The sequence below is a fragment of the Biomphalaria glabrata genome, chromosome 2 (assembly GCF_947242115.1).
Source record: "Biomphalaria glabrata chromosome 2, xgBioGlab47.1, whole genome shotgun sequence".
Classification (NCBI taxonomy): domain Eukaryota; kingdom Metazoa; phylum Mollusca; class Gastropoda; family Planorbidae; genus Biomphalaria; species Biomphalaria glabrata.
Genome location: NC_074712.1, coordinates 19,901,154 through 19,925,249, shown reverse-complemented (window position 1 = coordinate 19,925,249; position 24,096 = coordinate 19,901,154). Strand labels below are relative to the sequence as shown.

The following is a 24,096-nucleotide window of genomic DNA, read 5'->3' as shown; positions in this document are numbered from 1 at the left end:
TGGAGAGGGACATTTAACCTACATCGGGGGGGGGAGGAGTGGAGGGGGACATTTAGCCTACATCTGTGGGGGTGGAGGGTGACATTTACCTACATCTGGGGATTGTAGAGGGGGACATTTACCTACATCTGGGGGGGGTGGAGGGGGACATTTACCTACATCTGGGGGGTGTGGAGGGGGGCATTTAGCCTACATCTGGGGGTGGTGGAGGGGGACATTTAGCCTACATCTGAGGGGGTGTGGAGGGGGACATTTAGCCTACATCTGGGGGGGTGGAGGGGGACATTTAGCCTACATCTTAGGGGGTATGGAGGGGGACATTTAGCCTACATCTGGGGGGTGGGGGTGGAGGGGGACATTTAGCCTACATCTGTGGGGGGTGTGGAGGGGGATATTTAGCCTACATCTGGGTTGTGTGGAGGGAAATATTTAGTTTACATCTGGGGTGTGTGGAGGGGGACATTTAGCCTACATCTGGGGGGTGGGGGTTGAGGGGGACATTTAACTTACATCGGGGGGGGAGTGGAGGGGGACATTTAGCCTACATCTGGGGGGTGGAGGGGGACATTTAGCCTACATCTGGGGGGTGGAGGGGGACATTTAGCCTACATCTGGGGTTGTGGAGGGGGACATTTACCTACATTTGGGGGGGTGTGGAGGGGGACATTTACCTATATCTGGGGGTTGTGGAGGGGGCATTTAGCCTACATCTGGGGGTGGTGGAGGGGGACATTTAGCCTACATCTGAGGGGTGTGGAGGGGGACATTTAGCCTACATCTGGGGGGGTGGGGTGGAGGGGGACATTTAGCCTACATCTGGGGGGGGTGTGGATGGGGACATTTAGCCTACATCTGGGGGGTTGGGGTGGAGGGGAACATTTCGCCTACATCTGGGGGGGGGTGGAGGGGGACATTTAGCCTACATCTGGGGGTTGTGGAGGGGGACATTTACCTATATCTGGCGGTGTGGAGGGGGACATTTAGCCTAAATCTTGGGGGGGGGGGGGTGAGGGGACATTTCGCCTACATCTTAGGGGGTGTGAAGGAGGACATTTACCTACATCTGGGGTATGTGGAGGGGGACATTTACCTACATCTGGGTGGTGTGGTGGGGGACATTTAGCCTACATCTGGGGGGTGTGGAGGAGGACATTTAGCCTACATCTGAGGATGTGGAGGGGGACATTCACCTACATCTGGGGGGTCTGGAGGGGGACATTTACCTACATCTGAGGGTGTGGAGGGGGACATTCACCTACATCTGGGGGGTCTGGAGGGGGACATTTACCTACATCTGAGGGTCTGGAGGGGAACATTTAGCCTACATCTCGGGGGTGTGGAGGGGGACATTTAGCCTACATCTGAGGGTCTGGAGGGGAACATTTACCTACATCTGAGGGTCTGGAGGGGGACATTTACCTACATCTGAGGATGTGGAGGGGGACATTTACCTACATCTGAGGGTGTGGAGGGGGACATTTATTCTAGATCTGAGGGTGTGGAGGGGGACTTTTACCTACATCTGAGGGTCTGGAGGGGGACATTCACCTACATCTGAGGGTCTGGAGGGGGACATTCACCTACATCTGAGGGTCTGGAGGGGGACATTCACCTACATCTGAGGGTGTGGAGGGGGGATTTCATGAACCACCCTCAATTGTAGAGCAAACATTGTCAATAAAGGACTCTGCAAAAATAAAACTAAATGAATAATTAGACTAAGACTAAGACTAAGACTAAGACTGCTTTATTGATCCTTACGGAAATTTGTTGTGATTACAAGGACTCGTTTCTCATATAAAGACAACACAACAGAAAAATACACATAAATACAACAGACAACATAAAGAGTTCATTCAGCGACTACACACAGGTATCTTGGTGCATTTCATGTTCCCTGATCAATGAGTGGCGGTGATAGAGTCTGACCGAGTGAGGTACGAACGAGTTTTTGTACCGCTCCGTTCTTGTTTTGATTGACAGCAGTCGCCCACTTCGCGACGACCTGGCGTAGTTCTGATGGAGCGGGTGGCCGTTGTCTTCCAAAATTTTTTCGATTTTTCTTAGGCACGTTTGTTCAAAAAGTTCCTTTAAATGTGGTAATGTTGTGAGTGTAATTTTTGATGCTTTTTTAATGATATTTTCTAGACGTTGCAACAGTTTAGATGAGGCGTTGCCTTGCCAACAACTTATTCCGTATGTTAGCAGATTTTGTACAGTCGCGCCGTAAAATGTCTCAAGGATCTTCTTATTTAATTTAAAACTGTTGAGTTTGTATAGAAAAAAGAGTCGCTGGGCTGTTTTCTTTGTCAGAGTTCCAAGGTGGTCTTCCCATGAAAGCTTGTTGTTGATGATAATGCCTAGATATTTATATGCCTTTACTTGTTCTATAGATGTAGTGTTTATTTGCAGTTCACGTATAGTTTGTTTTTTTCTTTCTAAAAATCTATTATAAGTTCTTTAGTTTTTGTTACATTCAGTTCTAGAAAGTTGTCGGTGCACCAGTTTGTAAACTCTTCTATCGAGCTTCGATACTGAGTTTCGTCTCCTGAAATAAGACTGACTATGGCAGTATCATCAGCGAATTTAATGAGTTTAACTGAGTCATAGATGCTTCTTATGTCATTAGTGTAAAGAGTGTATAGCACAGGAGAAAGTACACAACCTTGTGGAGCACCCGTACATAGTACTCGAGTTGACGATTTGGTGTTGTTGACTTTAACATACTGGGGCCGTTGGGTTAAAAAGTTTAGAACCCATGCTTGCAAGTAAGGGCTTACATTTAAGTTACTCAGTTTGTTTATCATTAGATGTGGCTGTATGGTATTGAAAGCCGAGGAGAAATCTACGAAGAGGACTCGTGCATATGTTTTGGGTATATCGAGATGCTTATAAAGCTGGTCCAAAAGCAATAGTCTTCCGTAGAATTAGAACAAAACGTGGAAATCTATATTTTAAATGTACATTACTTGTTTAAAGCTTCAATGGACCTTATTCACTAATCGTAAACAAACAACATTTAGCCAGGTGATTCTCTATAGCTTCTATACAAATTATGTGTTTTTCATTGTTTTATCAATATTATGACGTGGCTAAATGTGTTTATTTACGATTGGTGACTGAGGTCCATTAAGACACTTTATCAAGATTCGCTTCTTGTTTTTATCCGTTTTTATCCGTTGCTAGGTTACATTGTATTTAGTTTGAGAACTCTTTTGAATCAAAAGTACACAAGAAAACTAGGACCCACTGGACACTTCTATTGTCCTTGACATTGTATATTTCATCGGAAGTGTGTATTCCCAGGACAACAGGTCAATCGATATTTGGGTGATTAGTACCGTGTCATTATCAATTGGTCAGGCGTGAAGTGACGGCTTTCAGACTTGGATGGAGTGCATCGTTGGGGGGGGGGGGGGGGGGGGACTTGTCACAGGAGGTCATGGCCCGCCAACCACAATGAGGTCATGTTTGAGATGTTTGATTGGAGGAAACGTGTCACGTGATTGCATTCAAACTCTCGATGTTAGAAATTGATTTTAAGGTCTAAGCGTTAAACTGTTTTAATTGTTCTGGCCACGCATGCTGAGATAATTTATTTTTACATTTTAAAATACTTCATTCTGAAAATGTCAGCTATAGTGTTTGGTGTTCTGCATCTGCATGTTACAAACTAACAATACACCGTGTAAACTGTCACAGTTAAAATGTATAAGAGCTCTGTTGCATCAATGCTGCATCAATATAAAAGCGTGTATAGTATTACTCGCTTAGCGAATAGTCATCACTGCTCAAGATGTGCACGCTAAGGTAAATGACCAAGACGGTCAATTGATCTTCACCATTACAGTAAGTAAAGTAAACACCCTTTCAGACCTTACTGTCTATAGGGCAGATGATGTAAATGGCATCTATTTATGTGGCCAACGAATAACAAAGAAATTAATAATACCTGGATTTGAACCCAGGACCCACCGGTTCGGAAGCCAAGCGCCTTACTATTCAGCCACCGCGTTAGAAATGAACTATAGGAAACCCATAGTAATGTTAGAAAGGAACTATATGAAACCCATAGTAATGTTAGAAAGGAACTATATGAAACCCATAGTAATGTTAGAAAGGAACTATATGAAACCCATAGTAATGTTAGAAAGGAACTATAGAAACCCATAGTAATGTTAGAAATGAACTATAGGAAACCCATAGTAATGTTAGAAAGGAACTATAGGGAACCCATAGTAATGTTAGAAAGGAACTATAGGAAACCCATAGTAATGTTAGAAAGGAACTATAGGAACTCCAAAGTAATGTTAGAAAGGAACTATAGGAACTCCAAAGTAATGTTAGAAACGGACAAGGTTTAAACATTTTATTATGTAGTGTTAAATGGTGCATATCAATATGTGAAGAACTTTTCTAAAAAAAAACAAAGCTCAACAACACGTCCTTCACCTTGTACACAGGATACACCAATAAAAACGTAGTATTTCTAGTTTTGTTTCGCCTGAAGGGGAGTTCACCTAAAAAATATATTTTCGTTAATATTTATCAGAAACTTATCCAACTTGTATGGTTGATACATTAACACATCCTGATTTAGAAAACATAGAAAAAGTGTGTTTGACTTTTGTGGTAGCCATGGTAACGGCCGCCATGCTATTACTTTTGAAATAATAGACAAATGTGACTCAAATCTTTTTCTTTTGAAAAAGCAAACAACATAGTATAATGTGACAGCTCTAAATTTATTATATTTTAATAATAATCATAATGATGCAGACTAATTAGAGGAAATGAAGCTAGACACAACATACACACACAAGCACAGAACCATAAGCGACACAATTGTTAGGACAACTTTAAAAGCAACAAAATACAAAACAAATGTAACCAGAAGCGACGAGAGACATTACAAACTACATGCCAAAATCTTAGGGAGACACGCACGTCAAATATATGCAAATACATCAGAAATACATCTACTTAAATCAGAAATACACATAGATAATATCAGAAATACACCTTACATAACATTAGAAATACACATTACATAACATCAGAAATACACCTACATAACATCCGAAATACACCTACATAACATCCGAAATACACATACCTAACATCCGAAATACACATACCTAACATCCGAAATACACATACCTAGCATCAGAAATACACATACCTAACATCAGAAATACACATACCTAACACCCGAAATACACATACCTAACATCCGAAATACACATACCTAACATCAGAAATACACATACCTAACATCAGAAATACACATACCTAACATCAGAAATACACATACCTAACATCAGAAATACACATACCTAACATCAGAAATACACATACCTAACATCAGAAATACACATACCTAACACCCGAAATACACATACCTAACATCCGAAATACACATACCTAACATCAGAAATACACATACCTAACATCCGAAATACACATACCTAACATCAGAAATACACATACCTAACATCAGAAATACACATACCTAACACCCGAAATACACATACCTAACATCCGAAATACACATACCTAACACCCGAAATACACATACCAAACATCAGAAATACACATACCTAACACCAGAAATACACATACCTAACACCAGAAATACACATACCTAACATCAGAAATACACATACCTAACATCAGAAATACACATACCTAACACCCGAAATACACATACCTAACATCAGAAATACACATACCTAACATCAGAAATACACATACCTAACACCAGAAATACACATACCTAACACCAGAAATACACATACCTAACATCCGAAATACACATACATAACACCCGAAATACACATACCTAACATCAGAAATACACATACCTAACATCAGAAATACACATACCTAACACCCGAAATACACATACCTAACATCAGAAATACACATACCTAACATCAGAAATACACATACCTAACACCAGAAATACACATACCTAACACCAGAAATACACATACCTAACATCAGAAATACACATACATAACACCCGAAATACACATACATAACAAAAACTATCGATCTTTTGAAAGGCTTATTGAAATAAATATATCTACAATAAAAATGTTAGTGGCCAAAACGACCATAGAGCCATCGCTAACACATCATACTTCTTAGAAACTAGATCTTCACCTTCACGTATTCCTAATCCGATTAGTAGTTGGGGCACCTCACGTGATCTGTCGACCGTCTTTCTCCATTCCTCTCTGTCGTTGGCCTTGGATAGAATCACTTTTAATGATAAAGCTTACAAAGCTTAAATCAGCTCACTCTGTCTGTCTGGTAAAAGTTTGTACACGTTATTTCTCCCACATCCACTCTCGGAAGAAGTTGAAATTATACACAACTATTTCTTATATCTGTCAAAACAAGAATCAATTTAAAAAATAATCAATTAGAAAATTAACTGTTGGTAATTATATTTTTTTTATGTTTGGTTTCGAACAAGGGAAAGAAATTGCACTTTACAGATGTGGTGAATTAGTCCCCTTTATACTTTGAGTAGAGCATTGGGTCGTAGATTAAAGTTTGAAACTAACAATAGATAACAATAAAATCTTCTATTTTCATTAGCACTTCGCTGGCATTTTGGTATTACGATTTCGGTCTACCTATACTCTCTCCTGGTACTGTTCCCTGAAGGAAGGTGTTGATGAGCCCTGAAGTTATTACGAAAAGGCCCTAGAGTTTTAGTTTGAAGTTTTAGTTTGAATTTTTTAATATTGGTTAGCAGGTCATACTGGGATCCAATTGCAGTTGTAATCCATTCTCTATTGATTATTATTACCCTTCTTCTAGAAACTATGTTTAAATTGAAAACAATCTCCCTTCATCTAGAAACTAGATCTTGCCTTCATAATTATCTTCCTTCATCTCGAAAAGTTGATCTCTTTATCTCCCATCATCACAAAACTAGATCTATCATGATAATTATCTCCCTTACTTTAGCAAACTGTATCCGATTGGTTTATTGTCACCTATGATCTAGAACTAGTGTAATTTCTTGTAAGAGAGTCAGCATGTAGGGGGAAAAAAAGTGATAATCCAATCCTCGTTCTAACTATTCTAGGATGTGTGTAATCCCAGGTCAAAAGGTCAGTCATTTGTGGGACATTGTTCACGGTCCATGGCAGATGTGATAAGATCAGACGCCAGATATAGCGCTACCCAGAATGGTATTGACCATAAACGAACATTGAAACAGCAGTAGGAGCGTAGAGTCTCTGATTTAATCCTGACAGCCGGTAAAGATTTTCAGACATAACGGAAAAAAAACAAAAAAGAGCTCATCTTTTTGGTATATCTGGTGTGCAAACTAAAGGAAGGGTTGATCAACTAAGTCTTTTTGAAAGGTTTATAAGCACTTTGTGTGCACTTTGTGTGCACTTTGTGTGCACTAGGAAAGAAGTGCTAGTTATTGAGATCTTGTTAGAAATACGTCTCAATCCATTTGTACTAAGGTTATATCATTTATATCAACTCATTATGTCTGATGTCTTGTACAAAGTTTATATCATGTATATCAACTCATTATGTCTGATGTCTTGTACAAAGTTTATATCATGTATATCAACTCATTATGTCTGATGTCTTGTACAAAGTTTATATCATGTATATCAACTCATTATGTCTGATGTCTTGTACAAAGTTTATATCTTGTATATCAACTCATTATGTCTGATGTCTTGTACAAAGTTTATATCATTTATATCAACTCATTATGTCTGTTGTCTTGTACAAAGTTTATATCATTTATATCAACTCATTATGTCTGATGTCTTGTACAAAGTTTATATCATTTATGTCAACTCATTATGTCTGATGTCTTGTACAAAGGTTATATCATTTATATCAGCTCATTATGTCTGATGTCTTGTACAAAGTTTATATCATTTATATCAACTCATTATGTCTGATGTCTTGTACAAAGTTTATATCATTTATATCAACTCATTATGTCTGATGTCTTGTACAAAGTTTATATCATTTATATCAACTCATTATGTCTGTTGTCTTGTACAAAGTTTATATCATTTATGTCAACTCATTATGTCTGATGTCTTGTACAAAGGTTATATCATTTATATCAGCTCATTATGTCTGATGTCTTGTACAAAGTTTATATCATTTATATCAACTCATTATGTCTGATGTCTTGTACAAAGTTTATATTATTTATATCAACTCATTATGTCTGATGTCTTGTACAAAGTTTATATCATTTATATCAACTCATTATGTCTGATGTCTTGTACAAAGTTTATATCATTTATGTCAACTCATTATGTCTGATGTCTTGTACAAAGGTTATATCATTTATATCAGCTCATTATGTCTGATGTCTTGTACAAAGTTATATCATTTATATCAGCTCATTATGTCTGATGTCTTGTACAAAGCTATATCATTTATATCAGCTCATTTAATAGCCACTAGGGCAGTGTTTCTCAAACTTTTAATAGACACTAGGGCAGTGTTTCTCAAACTTTTAATAGCCACTAGGGCAGTGTTTCTCAAACTTTTAATAGCCACTAGGGCAGTGTTTCTCAAACTTTTAATAGCCACTAGGGCAGTGTTTCTCAAACTTTTAATAGCCACTAGGGCAGTGTTTCTCAAACTTTTAATAGCCACTAGGGCAGTGTTTCTCAAACTTTTAATAGCCACTAGGGCAGTGTTTCTCAAACTTTTAATAGCCACTAGGGCAGTGTTTCTCAAACTTTTAATAGCCACTAGGGCAGTGTTTCTCAAACTTTTAATAGACACTAGGGCAGTGTTTCTCAAACTTTTAATAGCCACTAGGGCAGTGTTTCTCAAACTTTTAATAGCCACTAGGGCAGTGTTTCTCAAACTTTTAATACCGCCCTAGATCAACAAATGTACTTTCGTTTTACTTATCACCCAATCCGCCACTCCCACTTTCCATTTAGCCCGATAGATGGCGTGGGAAAACTCGGTCAAAACGTTTTCCTGCTCTCTGAGATTCAGAAAATGATGAACTTATTTTCCTGGAGTCTACAACTCTCCATTTCTCCCTGTAAGAAAACAAAAACGTAGGTCAAAAAGCTTAAGGGGGGGGGGGGTGAGACCACTACTGAAGTGTGAGAGACATTCGAGGCACTGAGCTTTCTGGTGTCAGAACAACTTTTTGAATCTATCTTCTAGCAGACTCCTCCCACGACGTCATTTAGTCATTACATTTGTTAAAACATTGGTCATAATTTCCTTGTTTCTTGATATACTCAAATATAGAGTTATTTAACTACAAGGCAAATACAATTTCTTTTGTCCTCGAATCAAAAGGCATCCTTCGTGACCACTGGCGGATCCAGAGGGGGGGGCGGTAGGGGCGATCGCCACCCCCCACTCTGCCGACCTCCCCCCCCCCAGGGGGGGCGGACGAATTTTAGTACATAATTCACACAATTTGTATACGAATTTTTTACTTATGTTAATAATATATACTAATTATTTATATTTAAACCTATTTTTAGATTATTTCGCCCCCCTTTCTAGTATGTTGGTCGATATGGTGGGGTCGGGAGGGGGCAATGGCATCAATTCCGTCTCCCCATAAACTTTCGAGTGGGGGGGCGGTCCAATTTATATGTAGGAATCACAGCTTGCTAACAGAATCAGTTGAATATCTATATGATTAAAACTTTTTATTAGTATTTTAACCGATCTTATATTATGTCGTTCCCCTGTTGGCCGATGGGGTGGAGATCAAATACCTCTACTGCCCTTCCCACCTAAAACCTTTGAGTGGGGGGGGATCGGTCCTAGCTTTCGGAGAAATCATAGTTTGTGAACAAAATTAGTTGAATTAATATATAAATTTTATATTATGTCGCTCTCTTTCAGGTATTTTTGCTGATTTGGTGGGGTGGGGGAGCGATTGCATGTACTGCCCTCCCCACTCTAGCCCTCTGAGTGGGGGGGGGGGCGCTCCTATTTTTATGGAGAAATCATTGTATGTGAACAAAATTAGTTGAATATGTATATAATATAAACTACGTGAACCCATTGTATATTATGTCGCACCACACTCTAATCTCAAATTTTATCATTAGTAAATATAAAATGAAAAAGGGTTGTACCAGGTGGGACAGGCGATACATGTAATCACCTTCCCCCCATGGGACAAACCAATACTTTTTCTTTTTGTATTATAGTTTGGAAATTACAAAATTAAAAAAAAATCTGTCACTAATATAATTATACATGCTATAAAATTAAATTCTTATATCGAGTCGCCCCAACCCTATTCTTTAATGCCAAATGCAATCATTAGCAGAAGTTTTAAAAAGGAGTGAGGATTAATCATTTTCACTCTATCGCCCCCTTCCCTTACAAGACAGAGTTTATGCAATTTCACATGAATTTATCTTAATTATTTTAAGAAAGACTTTGCTTTGGAGAAGTTTTAATTCAAACGAAATTTTTCAGTATAAGAGTCACGATTGAGATGAGTTCTAAACCCAATTAATTATTTTCCTAGTCGCCTTTTTCCAACCTTTACTCAATCTGATATTTTTCTAGTTAAATAAGTTTTGGACTATAACTCATAATTTATGCTTGAATTTTATTGAATATTATTTATCGAATATTTTTTTTTTCGGCGGCGATCCTCAAAGCCTTAATCTAAAGATGTGGGGTATCTTATCTTTTCAAGGAACAAATCGGTTTTATTTGCAATGTATTAAGGGCGTAAAAATTTATATTAGAATATTTTTCAACATTATTCAAAAGGTCCTTTATAAAAGGATGAAAAATGAGCTTTAGGTCAGGAGAATGCGTTTCTTCAGTGAAGAATGCAAGAAAACGCTTTTTGTGATTGGGCTTTGACCCGAACCCCACTGATGAATAATGAGCTATAAATGTCAGGTGAATGCGTTTCTGCAGTGAAAAATGCAAGAAAAAGCTGTTTGCGTCAGGGCTTCGCCCCGAACCCCACTGATAAATAATGAGCTGTAGATGTAGGGAGAATGTGTTTATGCAGTGAAGAATGCAAGAAAACGCTTTTTGTGATTGGGCTTTGACCCGAACCCCACTGATGAATAATGAGCTATAAATGTCAGGTGAATGCGTTTCTGCAGTGAAAAATGCAAGAAAAAGCTTTTTGCGTCAGGGCTTCGCCCCGAACCCCACTGATAAATAATGAGCTGTAGATGTAGGGAGAATGTGTTTATGCAGTGAAGAATGCAAGAAAACGCTTTTTGCGTCGGGGCTTCGCCCCGAACCCAACTGATAAATAATGAGCTGTAGATGTCAGAATGATGCGTTTCTGCAGTGAAAAATGCAAGAAAAAGCTTTTTGCGTCAGGGCTTCGCCTCGAACCCCACTGATAAATAATGAGCTGTAGATGTAGGGAGAATGTGTTTATGCAGTGAAGAATGCAAGACAACGCTTTTTGCGTCGGGGCTTCGCCCCGAACCCCACTGATAATTAATGTGCTATAAATGTCAGGAGAATGCGTTTCTTCAGTGAAGAATGCAAGAAATCGCTTTTGGCGTCGGGGCTAAGCCCCGAACCAACAGATAAATAATGAGCTGTAGATGTCACAAGGATGCTTTTCTGCAGTGAAAAAAGCAAGAAAAAGCTTTTTGCGTCAGGGCTTCGCCCCGAACCCCACTGATAAATAATGAGCTGTAGATGTAGGGAGAATGTGTTTATGCAGTGAAGAATGCAAGAAAACGCTTTTTGCGTCGGGGCTTCGCCCCGAACCCAACTGATAAATAATGAGCTGTAGATGTCAGAATGATGCGTTTCTGCAGTGAAAAATGCAAGAAAAAGCTTTTTGCGTCAGGGCTTCGCCTCGAACCCCACTGATAAATAATGAGCTGTAGATGTAGGGAGAATGTGTTTATGCAGTGAAGAATGCAAGACAACGCTTTTTCACAAGGATGCTTTTCTGCAGTGAAAAATGCAAGAAAAAGCTTTTTGCTTCGGGGCTTCGCCCCGAACCCCACTGGGAAATCTTACAGCACTCGCACAGACCCCCAAGCTTGCAAGAGAAAGGCCTCAACATGACTTTTTTATTTTTTTCGCCGAAGGTTGAGAAACACTGATCTATTTTATTCTCATAAATATATTTATATATATATATATATATATATATATATATATATATATATATATATATATATATATATATATATATATGCTGTACGCACGTTTATGCATAGGGTTAGGGTTTACTCGTCGTTAGGGTTAGGGTTTGGAAAAAAAATCGCCCCTCCCACTCCAAAGTTCTGGATCCGCCAGTGTTCGTGACTCCCTTTCATGAAAGTCTCGCCTCATAAGGAGGACGCGTTCCACAGTTTGCGAAATACAGCCATTGGGTTTATGTAGCCTAGTGTTATCTCCAGCCTTTCATTCTACAAGTCCAAGACTTGAAGTTTGATGTAATATCGAATTGACATGAGATCTTTTTTTTTCCGTCTTTGAAAATAAACTTTTCTCTGGAGGGGGACATCTTTAAGAGACACAAAGTAAGTTCTAGGTAGATTCTAGATGGAACATGTATTGTTCATATGTCATATTTTTCTTGACTTTGGCAAGACTTGACCTACCAGTAGTCTACCATAGTTCCTACTAGATAAGATTTAGTTGAGATTTGACCTACCACTAGCCTACCATAGTTCCTAGTAGATAAGATTTAGTTGAGATTTGACTTACCACTAGTCTACCATAGTTCCTAGTAGATAAGATTTAGTTGAGATTTGACCTACCACTAGCCTACCATAGTTCCTAGTAGATAAGATTTAGTTGAGATTTGACCTACCACTAGCCTACCATAGTTCCTAGTAGATAAGATTTAGTTGAGATTTGACCTACCACTAGCCTACCATAGTTCCTAGTAGATAAGATTTAGTTGAGATTTGACCTACCACTAGCCTACCATAGTGTGACAGGTGGGGAAATGTGACGTGTGTTTGGCGCGTTTTAATGTCTAGGGGATGATTATTTTTAATGCTATCACACCCCCACTTATCAGCATATGAATCGGGAGCAGACACGCAACGAGACGAAGCAATGAAAGATAGATACAAAAGTTAAAATAAAGAATATTTATTTACATAAATATACATATAAGGATAAAAAGGGGGAGGGTTTGCATCTATCTCTAGTATATTCTATGTTTAATCATCACTCTTGCACATAATAAGAGAATATGTCACTTTGTCCTCTGACTTAGCTGGTTGTCCTGTTGATGTCGCAGCTGGCTGTGTCCTGGCTTGAGGTTCTGCAGCTGGAGGTGGCGCTCTAGCGGATAGAGGGACGCCGGCGATATAGTTCTTGTGGAGTCTCAGTCCCAAGTTCTAGTATCTGTAGTGGGCACAGTATGGCGGGTGGCCGGATACCGTGGGCACAAGGTTACTGCGGGCAGAGCTGATCTGCCGTGGGCAGCGTGGTTGACAGGATATGTCCAGTGAGTTGCAGAGGGTTGGCGTAGCTATGACGTCTCACACAGATCTGGTCTATATGGACGTCGCACCTAATAGCTTGACAGGTGGGCTGTCGAATAGGCGGGCAATGCCGATAGCGCCAAGTGGTAGAGTTGAGTAGATCTCAGTAGGCAAGTGCAGTGCTGAATAGCACTAAGCACATAGATAGTAGGTGATTCTTGATAGCAAATACAGTGCTGAATAGCACTAAGCACCTAAATAGGCAGACACCTGAGGAAGGCTGCGGATAAATAAAGACAAGTTAGGACATGTCTCTCATGCATCTTATCGATGCCCTCGACTGAGGTGCATTCGTCAGACTGGTGAAATTGCTTTAGAGCACAATGAGGAGATGTTGACAAATGGGATTTGGGAAAATAGATGGCAGATAGTAGCAATATAGAAATGTACATAAAAGGGGAAATAATAATATGAGAATGTACATAGAAGGGGAAATAATAATCTCAAATAAACAACACAGGTGGATAGAGAAAGAAAAGGGGGGGGGTGAGTTGGGCGGTGGTCAGCGATCCAGATGGTTTGTTTACATATGACCGTGGGTCGAGAACAATGGAGCGTGCTTGAATGTCCCTTCAAGCGTCGCAACTCTCATTAGAGTAAAATGAGTAAAGGGGAGATAATTCGTTACAGGGGAGATAACTCGTATCTCTCTTCTAGACGCAGTATCAGTGCGCTAGTAAGATTATCAAGGCGGCCAACCGAGATAAAGGAAATAAAATAAGATGTACAAATATATACATGGTTGCATCAACTATCAATTGAGCAACGTAGCATTAACAGGGTAATGCAGTATACAAATAAATACATAGAACATGTTTATGTTTTCTACTTACGCCAGTGAGAAATACACAATGCACTAATTAAATATAAATGAACTAAGCAAAATACACATGATAAAATCCAATGGAAATATACACAGAGTAATTGAGATGGAACTTGTGATTAAGTTCGGCTTACCACCAGGTATTCCTCTAGGAGAAAGAATGAGTGATATAGTCCAGACTCGATAGCTCAGCTCGAATGAGAAAGAGAGGGTGATTTGAGTTGGTTTACTATATATATATGCCTGAAAAGTGTGGGCGGACACCGGAAATGTCCTAGGCTAAGAATTATCTTACACGTGGGTGAAATCCGACAAGAGCCGCACCTTGGAGTATCACGCGGTGTGTTGACCAGGGTAATCTCTTAGATCAAAGAGAGACGTGAGGAAAAGGGGGGGGGGGAGGATTAGCTTGCATTCAAACCAAGGTGGTGTCAACCGCGGCTGTCAGACATCCTGTCGATAAGATCAAGGTCTGAGCGTATCTTTGCCCCGGTCAAGGGAAGATAAATGAAAGGACTGGCCTAATTTTCTCCAAGGTGGTGGACTAAGTCTAGCCTGGTAGAGAGGAAAAGGTGTGGCGGGTGAATGATTTAGGGGTTGGATGGGGAAATAATTAAAATAAAATAAATAAATAATGAAAAATAATAATTAATGCTGTGATAATTTAGAGTGACTCTGACAGCGAGTTTTTGACTTGTCACATACGCCGCCGCCAAGATGGATCTATCGCAGAAAGATCCATAAAGTGCGAGCAGACTGATGTCACTCTAACTTTAAGATCAGTTGTTATCACAGCATTAGAAAAAAAAATCTGGAAAAATAAGGGGTAGCCATGCCAGGAGGAGAGTCGGTCCAAGTCTGTCCGTGGTCTACTTTCCGTCCCTGATTATGTAGTCACCTGGGTGAAACATGTGGGGCTGCTCGGGAGAGTAGATTGGGCGATTGGATGAGTTATATCTTCTTCCTGGGGCGGATTGGGGAGGGTGATTGGGGCTTAGGCGGGGTGCCCAAGGCACGTGTGCCCGTTGGGGCTTACCTCCGAAGCCGCTGTTAGGCGCTCCTTCACAAGAGTAAGTGGTCAGCTTACCTCGGTATCGTCTGACACGATCAATGTCAGGGAAGCGTGGCCTGATAAAGAATGTGGAGTTCTGCCGGAGAACGTCCCCACGAGTGCGATAATTCGGCTTACATCGTGGCTTCCTGACACAGTCAATGCCAGGGGAGGGTTGATTTCGCATGGTGGCTGAGGAGCCATAGTGAGAAGTGTTTTCACGAGCGCGATGGTTCGGCTTACCTCGTGACTTCCTGACACTATCAAAGCCAGGGGGAGGTTGATTCGGAACGGTGGCTGATGAGCCATGGAGAGGAGTGAGTCCACGAGAGCAAGGGTTAATCTTACCTCGGGGCATTCTGACACTGTCAATGTCAAAGGAATGTTGCTTAATTTTGGCTGAGTAGCCTGGGTCAAGAAGACCCTCACGAGTGTGCGGGCACACTTTAACTCGTGACTTCCTAGCAGTGTCAATGCCAGGGCAAAGTGGTTTGGGCTTCGCTGATGAGTCGGGACTAGGCGTGTCAGTGTGGCGACCAGGGCTTCCAACCTGCTGGTTGCTGCCACGTTTCTGCCTCGTCGACCTACCGACGGGCAGAGAGAAGTATGGCTTGTTGACTTCTCCAAGAGGGACATATTTGGAGCCTAGAATGAAGTCGTACACTGGCGTGTCCATGACGGCGGCGTCAATGGTGCCATGTACGTATCTGCACTCCACGTGCACCCTCGCGACAGGTAGAACCTGCGGGGGAGTGCCACGGTCTATGGACTGGATTGTCACTGTTCCACCAGTGAGATCCGATGGGTCAATCAGCGCCTTATTGATAACCGCGCCGAACGAACAGCCTGAGTCGTATAGGCCCAAAACTTCGACACCGTTAGCCAGAATGTTCTCTACTCCCGGAGGAGAAGAGATGGGGTGAGGTAGCACCGGTGGGAGTTCTGGTTGGCCGAGGTCAATGGCAGTGGGTTGAGGAATCACGGCCATCGTGGAGACGAAGTATGTGTCCTCCTCCGGTTGGTCAGAAGGATCGATCGCGGAGGGTTGAGAGACTGGCGTCACCGTAGATAGGGTCCGTGGGGCCTGCTGCTGCCGTTGTGGAGTGGGTCTACTGTCACGCACGCTATGACGTAAGTCACGCTGAGAGTAGTTGGACTGGTTATAGCGAGACTGATGGTTGGGGCGGTTATTGTAGTTATGAGGGGCTGATTGCCGGCCTGGTGCCTGGTTGTGCTGGGGAGTTTTAGGAGCGAGGTTGGATTGAGCAGGAGAAGTTGGTTGGTCTGTTTGCTGGTCTGTCGCAGTTGCTTTACCTTTTAAGTCCTTACGGGCGTTCAAGTACCGGTCAGCGGCGGAAGCTATGTCAGCGGGTGCAGTTGCTTGTTGCTCCTTGACATAAACTCTGACCTCTGGGGACATGCATTCTAACAGCTGCTCAGAGAGTATGAGGCATGCTAGGCCATCAAAAGTCTCTGGCAATTGGCTGAGGGCGTGCCACCTGACAAGGTACTTGTCCAGCCTCTCACAGAGGTTGCCGTAGGTCTCTCTGCGTTCGAGGCGGGAACTTCTGAACTTTTTGTGGTAGGCCTCGGCGGTCAGCTCAAACTGGACGAGTAGCGCCTGTTTGAGGGACGCGTAGTCTTCTCGCTGGCCGGAGGGAAGTTTGGAGTAAACTTCGTAGGCTTTGCCTCGGAGGCATTGGGATAGCCGGAAGCACCATTTCTCCTCTGGCAGACCGTAGAAGCGTGCTACTTCCTCAAATCGGACAAGATAAACTTCGATGTTCTCTGTCTTGTCGTCGAAGTGCTCCATTGGCATGTGGGGTAGACCGTTCAAGGAACTTTGAAAGGATGCTGGGCTAGCCGGGCGGGACTCGGAAGAAGCCTGGCGGGCGGCCTCGTTCTCTTTGTCCGCGGCTATCTTTTCCCTCGCTGTAATTTGTTGCTCTCTTTCTCGCTCCGTGACTTCTCTTTCCTTAGCTATAGCTATTTCAGCTTCCTTTCTTTCTCTTTCTTTCGCAATAGCTATTTCAGCTTCCTTTCTTTCTCTTTCTTTAGCTGTGTCTGTTTCCCTTCTCTCCCTTTCCATAGCTATTTCATGCTCCCTCGCGCTTGCTAATCTTCTTTCTTCCTTTTCGTCTTCCTTTCTTTGTTCTTCTTCTCTTTCAAACGCCTCAAATCGTGCTCTCACAAATTTTTTCCGTTCTGCCTCATCATCAAATAAGGTGGCTGCAAAATCCTTCAATTCAGCCATTTTCTGCTTCATGTCAGAGTCCGCTTTCGAGCGTGTGCCGCTGGCCATAATGATGAGGGGTGGGTAATGAGGGGGATAAAGCAGAAGTAGAGTAAGAGGTGGAGACGAGGAAGGAGCTGCTGAAAGCAATTACTTGGAAGTTATAGGGAAGAGTGCAAAAGGAATGTGGTGTCTGCCTATGTTAATCACAAAGTTCCTGCAAGAAAATATTACACATGAAATGCAATAATAGTAATAAATAAAATATGACAGAAGTGACACTCTTGTTAATGCGAAGTGATGATACTTATAAATATTTTTAGAGAAAAAAAAAATATTGATATGGAATTTAGTTATTGCTGCCTGTTCGTGCCTGCTGTACTAATGGGTTAAATCCACGGACGGGCTCGCCAAAATGTGACAGGTGGGGAAATGTGACGTGTGTTTGGCGCGTTTTAATGTCTAGGGGATGATTATTTTTAATGCTATCACACCCCCACTTATCAGCATATGAATCGGGAGCAGACACGCAACGAGACGAAGCAATGAAAGATAGATACAAAAGTTAAAATAAAGAATATTTATTTACATAAATATACATATAAGGATAAAAAGGGGGAGGGTTTGCATCTATCTCTAGTATATTCTATGTTTAATCATCACTCTTGCACATAATAAGAGAATATGTCACTTTGTCCTCTGACTTAGCTGGTTGTCCTGTTGATGTCGCAGCTGGCTGTGTCCTGGCTTGAGGTTCTGCAGCTGGAGGTGGCGCTCTAGCGGATAGAGGGACGCCGGCGATATAGTTCTTGTGGAGTCTCAGTCCCAAGTTCTAGTATCTGTAGTGGGCACAGTATGGCGGGTGGCCGGATACCGTGGGCACAAGGTTACTGCGGGCAGAGCTGATCTGCCGTGGGCAGCGTGGTTGACAGGATATGTCCAGTGAGTTGCAGAGGGTTGGCGTAGCTATGACGTCTCACACAGATCTGGTCTATAGGGACGTCGCACCTAATAGCTTGACAGGTGGGCTGTCGAATAGGCGGGCAATGCCGATAGCGCCAAGTGGTAGAGTTGAGTAGATCTCAGTAGGCAAGTGCAGTGCTGAATAGCACTAAGCACATAGATAGTAGGTGATTCTTGATAGCAAATACAGTGCTGAATAGCACTAAGCACCTAAATAGGCAGACACCTGAGGAAGGCTGCGGATAAATAAAGACAAGTTAGGACATGTCTCTCATGCATCTTATCGATGCCCTCGACTGAGGTGCATTCGTCAGACTGGTGAAATTGCTTTAGAGCACAATGAGGAGATGTTGACAAATGGGATTTGGGAAAATAGATGGCAGATAGTAGCAATATAGAAATGTACATAAAAGGGGAAATAATAATATGAGAATGTACATAGAAGGGGAAATAATAATCTCAAATAAACAACACAGGTGGATAGAGAAAGAAAAGGGGGGGGGGGTGAGTTGGGCGGTGGTCAGCGATCCAGATGGTTTGTTTACATATGACCGTGGGTCGAGAACAATGGAGCGTGCTTGAATGTCCCTTCAAGCGTCGCAACTCTCATTAGAGTAAAATGAGTAAAGGGGAGATAATTCGTTACAGGGGAGATAACTCGTATCTCTCTTCTAGACGCAGTATCAGTGCGCTAGTAAGATTATCAAGGCGGCCAACCGAGATAAAGGAAATAAAATAAGATGTACAAATATATACATGGTTGCATCAACTATCAATTGAGCAACGTAGCATTAACAGGGTAATGCAGTATACAAATAAATACATAGAACATGTTTATGTTTTCTACTTACGCCAGTGAGAAATACACAATGCACTAATTAAATATAAATGAACTAAGCAAAATACACATGATAAAATCCAATGGAAATATACACAGAGTAATTGAGATGGAACTTGTGATTAAGTTCGGCTTACCACCAGGTATTCCTCTAGGAGAAAGAATGAGTGATATAGTCCAGACTCGATAGCTCGGCTCGAATGAGAAAGAGAGGGTGATTTGAGTTGGTTTACTATATATATATGCCTGAAAAGTGTGGGCGGACACCGGAAATGTCCTAGGCTAAGAATTATCTTACACGTGGGTGAAATCCGACAAGAGCCGCACCTTGGAGTATCACGCGGTGTGTTGACCAGGGTAATCTCTTAGATCAAAGAGAGACGTGAGGAAAGGGGGGGGGAGGATTAGCTTGCATTCAAACCAAGGTGGTGTCAACCGCGGCTGTCAGACATCCTGTCGATAAGATCAAGGTCTGAGCGTATCTTTGCCCCGGTCAAGGGAAGATAAATGAAAGGACTGGCCTAATTTTCTCCAAGGTGGTGGACTAAGTCTAGCCTGGTAGAGAGGAAAAGGTGTGGCGGGTGAATGATTTAGGGGTTGGATGGGGAAATAATTAAAATAAAATAAATAAATAATGAAAAATAATAATTAATGCTGTGATAATTTAGAGTGACTCTGACAGCGAGTTTTTGACTTGTCACACATAGTTCCTAGTAGATAAGATTTAGTTGAGATTTGACCTACCACTAGCCTACCATAGTTCCTAGTAGATAAGATTTAGTTGAGATTTGACCTACCACTAGCCTACCATAGTTCCTAGTAGATAAGATTTAGTTGAGATTTGACCTACCACTAGCCTACCATAGTTCCTAGTAGATAAGATTTAGTTGAGATTTGACCTACCACTAGCCTACCATAGTTCCTAGTAGATAAGATTTAGTTGAGATTTGACCTACCACTAGCCTACTATAGTTCCTAGTAGATAAGATTTAGTTGAGATTTGACCTACCACTAGCCTACTATAGTTCCTAGTAGATAAGATTTAGTTAAAACCAAAGAGGCAGAACTTGACTGTAGCTCTGGACCTCAGAGAGATTTGTTTCAAAGAAAAACTGTTTCATTACATACAGTAAAAAGTAAAGTTAACCTTCCAGACCTTGCGATCTATAGGGCAGACGACGTAAAGGTCATCTGTTTCTGTGACCTAAGGTTAACGAGGGTGTCATGTGACCAACCGCCTTTACTTTTACCCAACTAATGTCAGGCAACCAATGAAACTGGGTCGACTCAGAGACGCCCTAAAGATTCCGAAATTAAAATTCCCAGTCTTCACCTCACCACCTATTACATACCGACATTAAAATGTAGACTTTTGAAATTGACTTATTCAATATTTCGTCTTTGAAATATATTGGCCGTAATACTGAATCGGCAGACGAGGTTTTAAGCTCGGAGAATAGAGAAAAGCAGCTGGCAGCAGATGGCCTCTGACACAGACAACTTGATAGCTCTAAGGAAGTTCGCGGGACACACAAGTGAGACCCAAAACTAAAGCAGGCGACCAAATGAGAACTTCAATAGAACCAAGATAACGGCTTTATCTAATGTGTGCACAAGAAATGCCTAAATAAGTAGTACGCAAATGAACGCGTGAAATCCCCGGAGTTCAAGAGAATAATTTATTATATTATCTGATCTCTGTGAAAAGTCTGTGAATAAAATACTTAATTCCTTTCAACCAAACAACTTTTTTTCAAAGCGTATATATAACAACTCTGTCTGTCTGTCTGGAGTGTGTACACGTTGTTTCTACCACACCCAGTCTCGGATCAAACTGAAACTTCGAACAAGTATTCATTGACGAAGACAAGACATGAATCAATTTTAAAAAACTATTAGACAATAGATTACCGGTAATTCATTATTTTTTTAATAGCAACAAGGAAAACTAATGCTTCAGTATTCACAGATATGGCTAAATTTGTTGGGTCTACTCCCATTAAATAATTGTTAACGCTATTTCTCCTCACGCATTCTCTGATCAAGTTGATACTTTAAATAATTATTTATTGTACCTAACAAGACATGAATCAATAAACAAAAATACTCAATTGGTCAATTAACTGTTGGTAAATAATTATTTTGTTTGATATCGAATAAGGGAAATAACGTGTTCATTATCGGTCGGTAAATATAGTTTTTAAAGAAGTTTTTTTTTTTATTTTGAAGATTTTTTTTATATTGTGCTTGTTTTACTATTCCTTTTATAAGATTGCATACTCTTCCTGGCTGGACGGACACTGAGTGGACTCAGAGTGGACACGGATTTCAAAAACGGCTCTAAAGAGTTTCCTAGAAATTTTACAGTTTATGTATATCTTTGAGAAAAAACTAGCTAATTGGCCACACTGTGCAAACTCTGCTTTCACCGTGATAGTTTTCTTGTAAATACCATCATCTTACATCGTCCCGTGCTCAACTCAAAGGTTTCCTTGCATTTAGAAAAAATAAAGTGAACATTTTGAGCAATTCATACAAAAAGATTTTTAGCGGCCCCGAAAGGGGAAAAGACGCTATTAGTTTTGTGTGGCTTGTTTGTCCGTCTGTCCGTCCGTCCCGTTTAGATTTCAGAAACTAGAAGAGAAAATGAAAATCTGACATCATGATATTTTAGATCATTCAAAGTTCTGATGCAACGGCTACTTTTTCTTTTCTAAAAGCGAAAAATTTATTTTTTTAAATCAATTATGCAAGCAGTTTTTTTTTCTCATAAAAATACACCACTTTTACAACTATTCACTATTAATAGTAACAAACATTGGGGGCATTTTAGTAAGGGAGATGACTATTTACCATATTTTTAACACATTTATGCAAATGGTTTTAGATTTTTGATCAAAAAAAACATTATTTTTTACAATTGTCTTTCTAAGTTATGTAAGTTCTGTCATACTAATTACTACAATTACACACAAAAAAATGTTAACTTTTTTTTATTAAAGAGAAAAAAATCTATTTACTATACAAATAAGTTGGACATTATTTAAAACAACAGTTAATAAGTAGTTGTTCATATTATCACATGAACTGAAGAGGGCCAATGGGGCCATGTGACACAAAACTAAAGGAATTTATTTTTTTACGGAAATGTTTTTTCTTGAGGCTTTGAATACGAGACTGACACTTTACAAAACAATTAGATCAATTAGATACTCATTATAAGACATCAGATAGTCCAGGTTCACATCTAACATCACATACACTTTCACCTATCCCTTGGTCTGCTAGACCTTTGGGGCACCACACAGGATCTGTCAACCTTCTTTCTCCATTCTTCTCTGTCATTTGCCTTTGATAGAATTTCATTATGATATTAGTTTTGAAAAAGTAGAAAACCTGCCTTTTTACCTGCCTGGGTGGACCACTTCTGATAGAATTTAATACTGATATTCTTCTGAAACTATTGAAACCTGCCTTTTTTCCTGACTGGGTGGATCACTTTGGGGGCCGATTTTGGGTTAGTTTAACTTTGTCTTGTTTATTACCAACTTTAATCTCCTTTAATAAACTTGAGTTTGGAACAAGATACTTCACAAATTCACTCTGAACTTTTTTGTTCATGTTTTCTCCTCTCTCTCTCTCTCTCTCTTCACTCAAGCAATCTCTTTTTACATCCTACATGCTTCCCGCCCCCTTAAGGTACACACTTTGAGATCAGTTCCTGGAGCAGACAACTCTATATTCTCTAGGCCTTACTATGTCAGACTTTTAATAAAAAGGTAACTGTTGTTTCTTTCCCCAGATAATGACCACAAACCAGACGAGTGTTCCTATATTGCTTACTTTACTGACGAGGACAGGGAAGGTCTGGGTCCTACTGATGCAATCTTGTGTAAGTATTACATCCTACTTAAACCGAAGACGTTAAAACGACCAGGTTTTTATCCTTCATCGATTCCTTTTAAAATTTTTTTTTTTTTTTGAATTTTTTGTTTCCAGGATCAACTTGACATTAAAATCTACTCAGGACCCTAATATCCCACTTGGACTATCCTTATTTATTTCTATATCGCCACAATAACTTTTGATGGTTTGATATCTTCAAACATATTTTGAATAAACATGTTAAATCGACTTAATACAATGACCAATTTAAAATTGTAAATATACATTGAACATGTAGAAAGTAAACTTTGTGAGTCCTGGGTTTAAATCTCGCACTTCTTCTAGCAACTTTCTTTTTCTTATCTCTTAGAGATTGAAACATTTAGTTTAAACATAGCAATCTTATAGATTCAACGTTTAATTCTCTTCGAGGCTCTTGCTAAATTCTTCCATGTCTGTTAGACTAACTTTGTCCAGGCCTACTAGGCTAACTTCTTTCATGTCTGATAGACTAACTTTGTCCAGGCCTACTAGAGGCTAACTTCTTCCATGTCTGATTGACTAACTTTGTCCAGGCCTACTAGGCTAACTTCTTTCATGTCTGATAGACTAACTTTGTCCAGGCCTACTAGAGGCTAACTTCTTCCATGTCTGATAGACTAACTTTCTCCAGGCCTACTAGGCTAACTTCTTCCATGTCTGATAGACTAACTTTGTCCAGGCCTACTAGAGGTTAACTTTTTCAATGTCTAATAGACTAACTTTGTCCAGGCCTACTAGAGGTTAACTTCTTCCATG

The 24,096-nt window shown here is 40.5% G+C and overlaps 1 protein-coding gene across 1 annotated transcript in view; it reads left to right on the top strand.

The window, feature by feature from the left end:
- LOC106055551 (voltage-dependent calcium channel gamma-5 subunit-like) overlaps positions 1 to 24,096 on the top strand; it is a 121,144-nt gene that overhangs the window by 83,493 nt on the left and 13,555 nt on the right. The window contains exon 3 of the mRNA XM_056019606.1: positions 23,216 to 23,305. Coding sequence (XP_055875581.1) covers positions 23,216 to 23,305 — 90 coding nt within the window. The remainder of the gene's footprint in view (positions 1 to 23,215; positions 23,306 to 24,096) is intronic.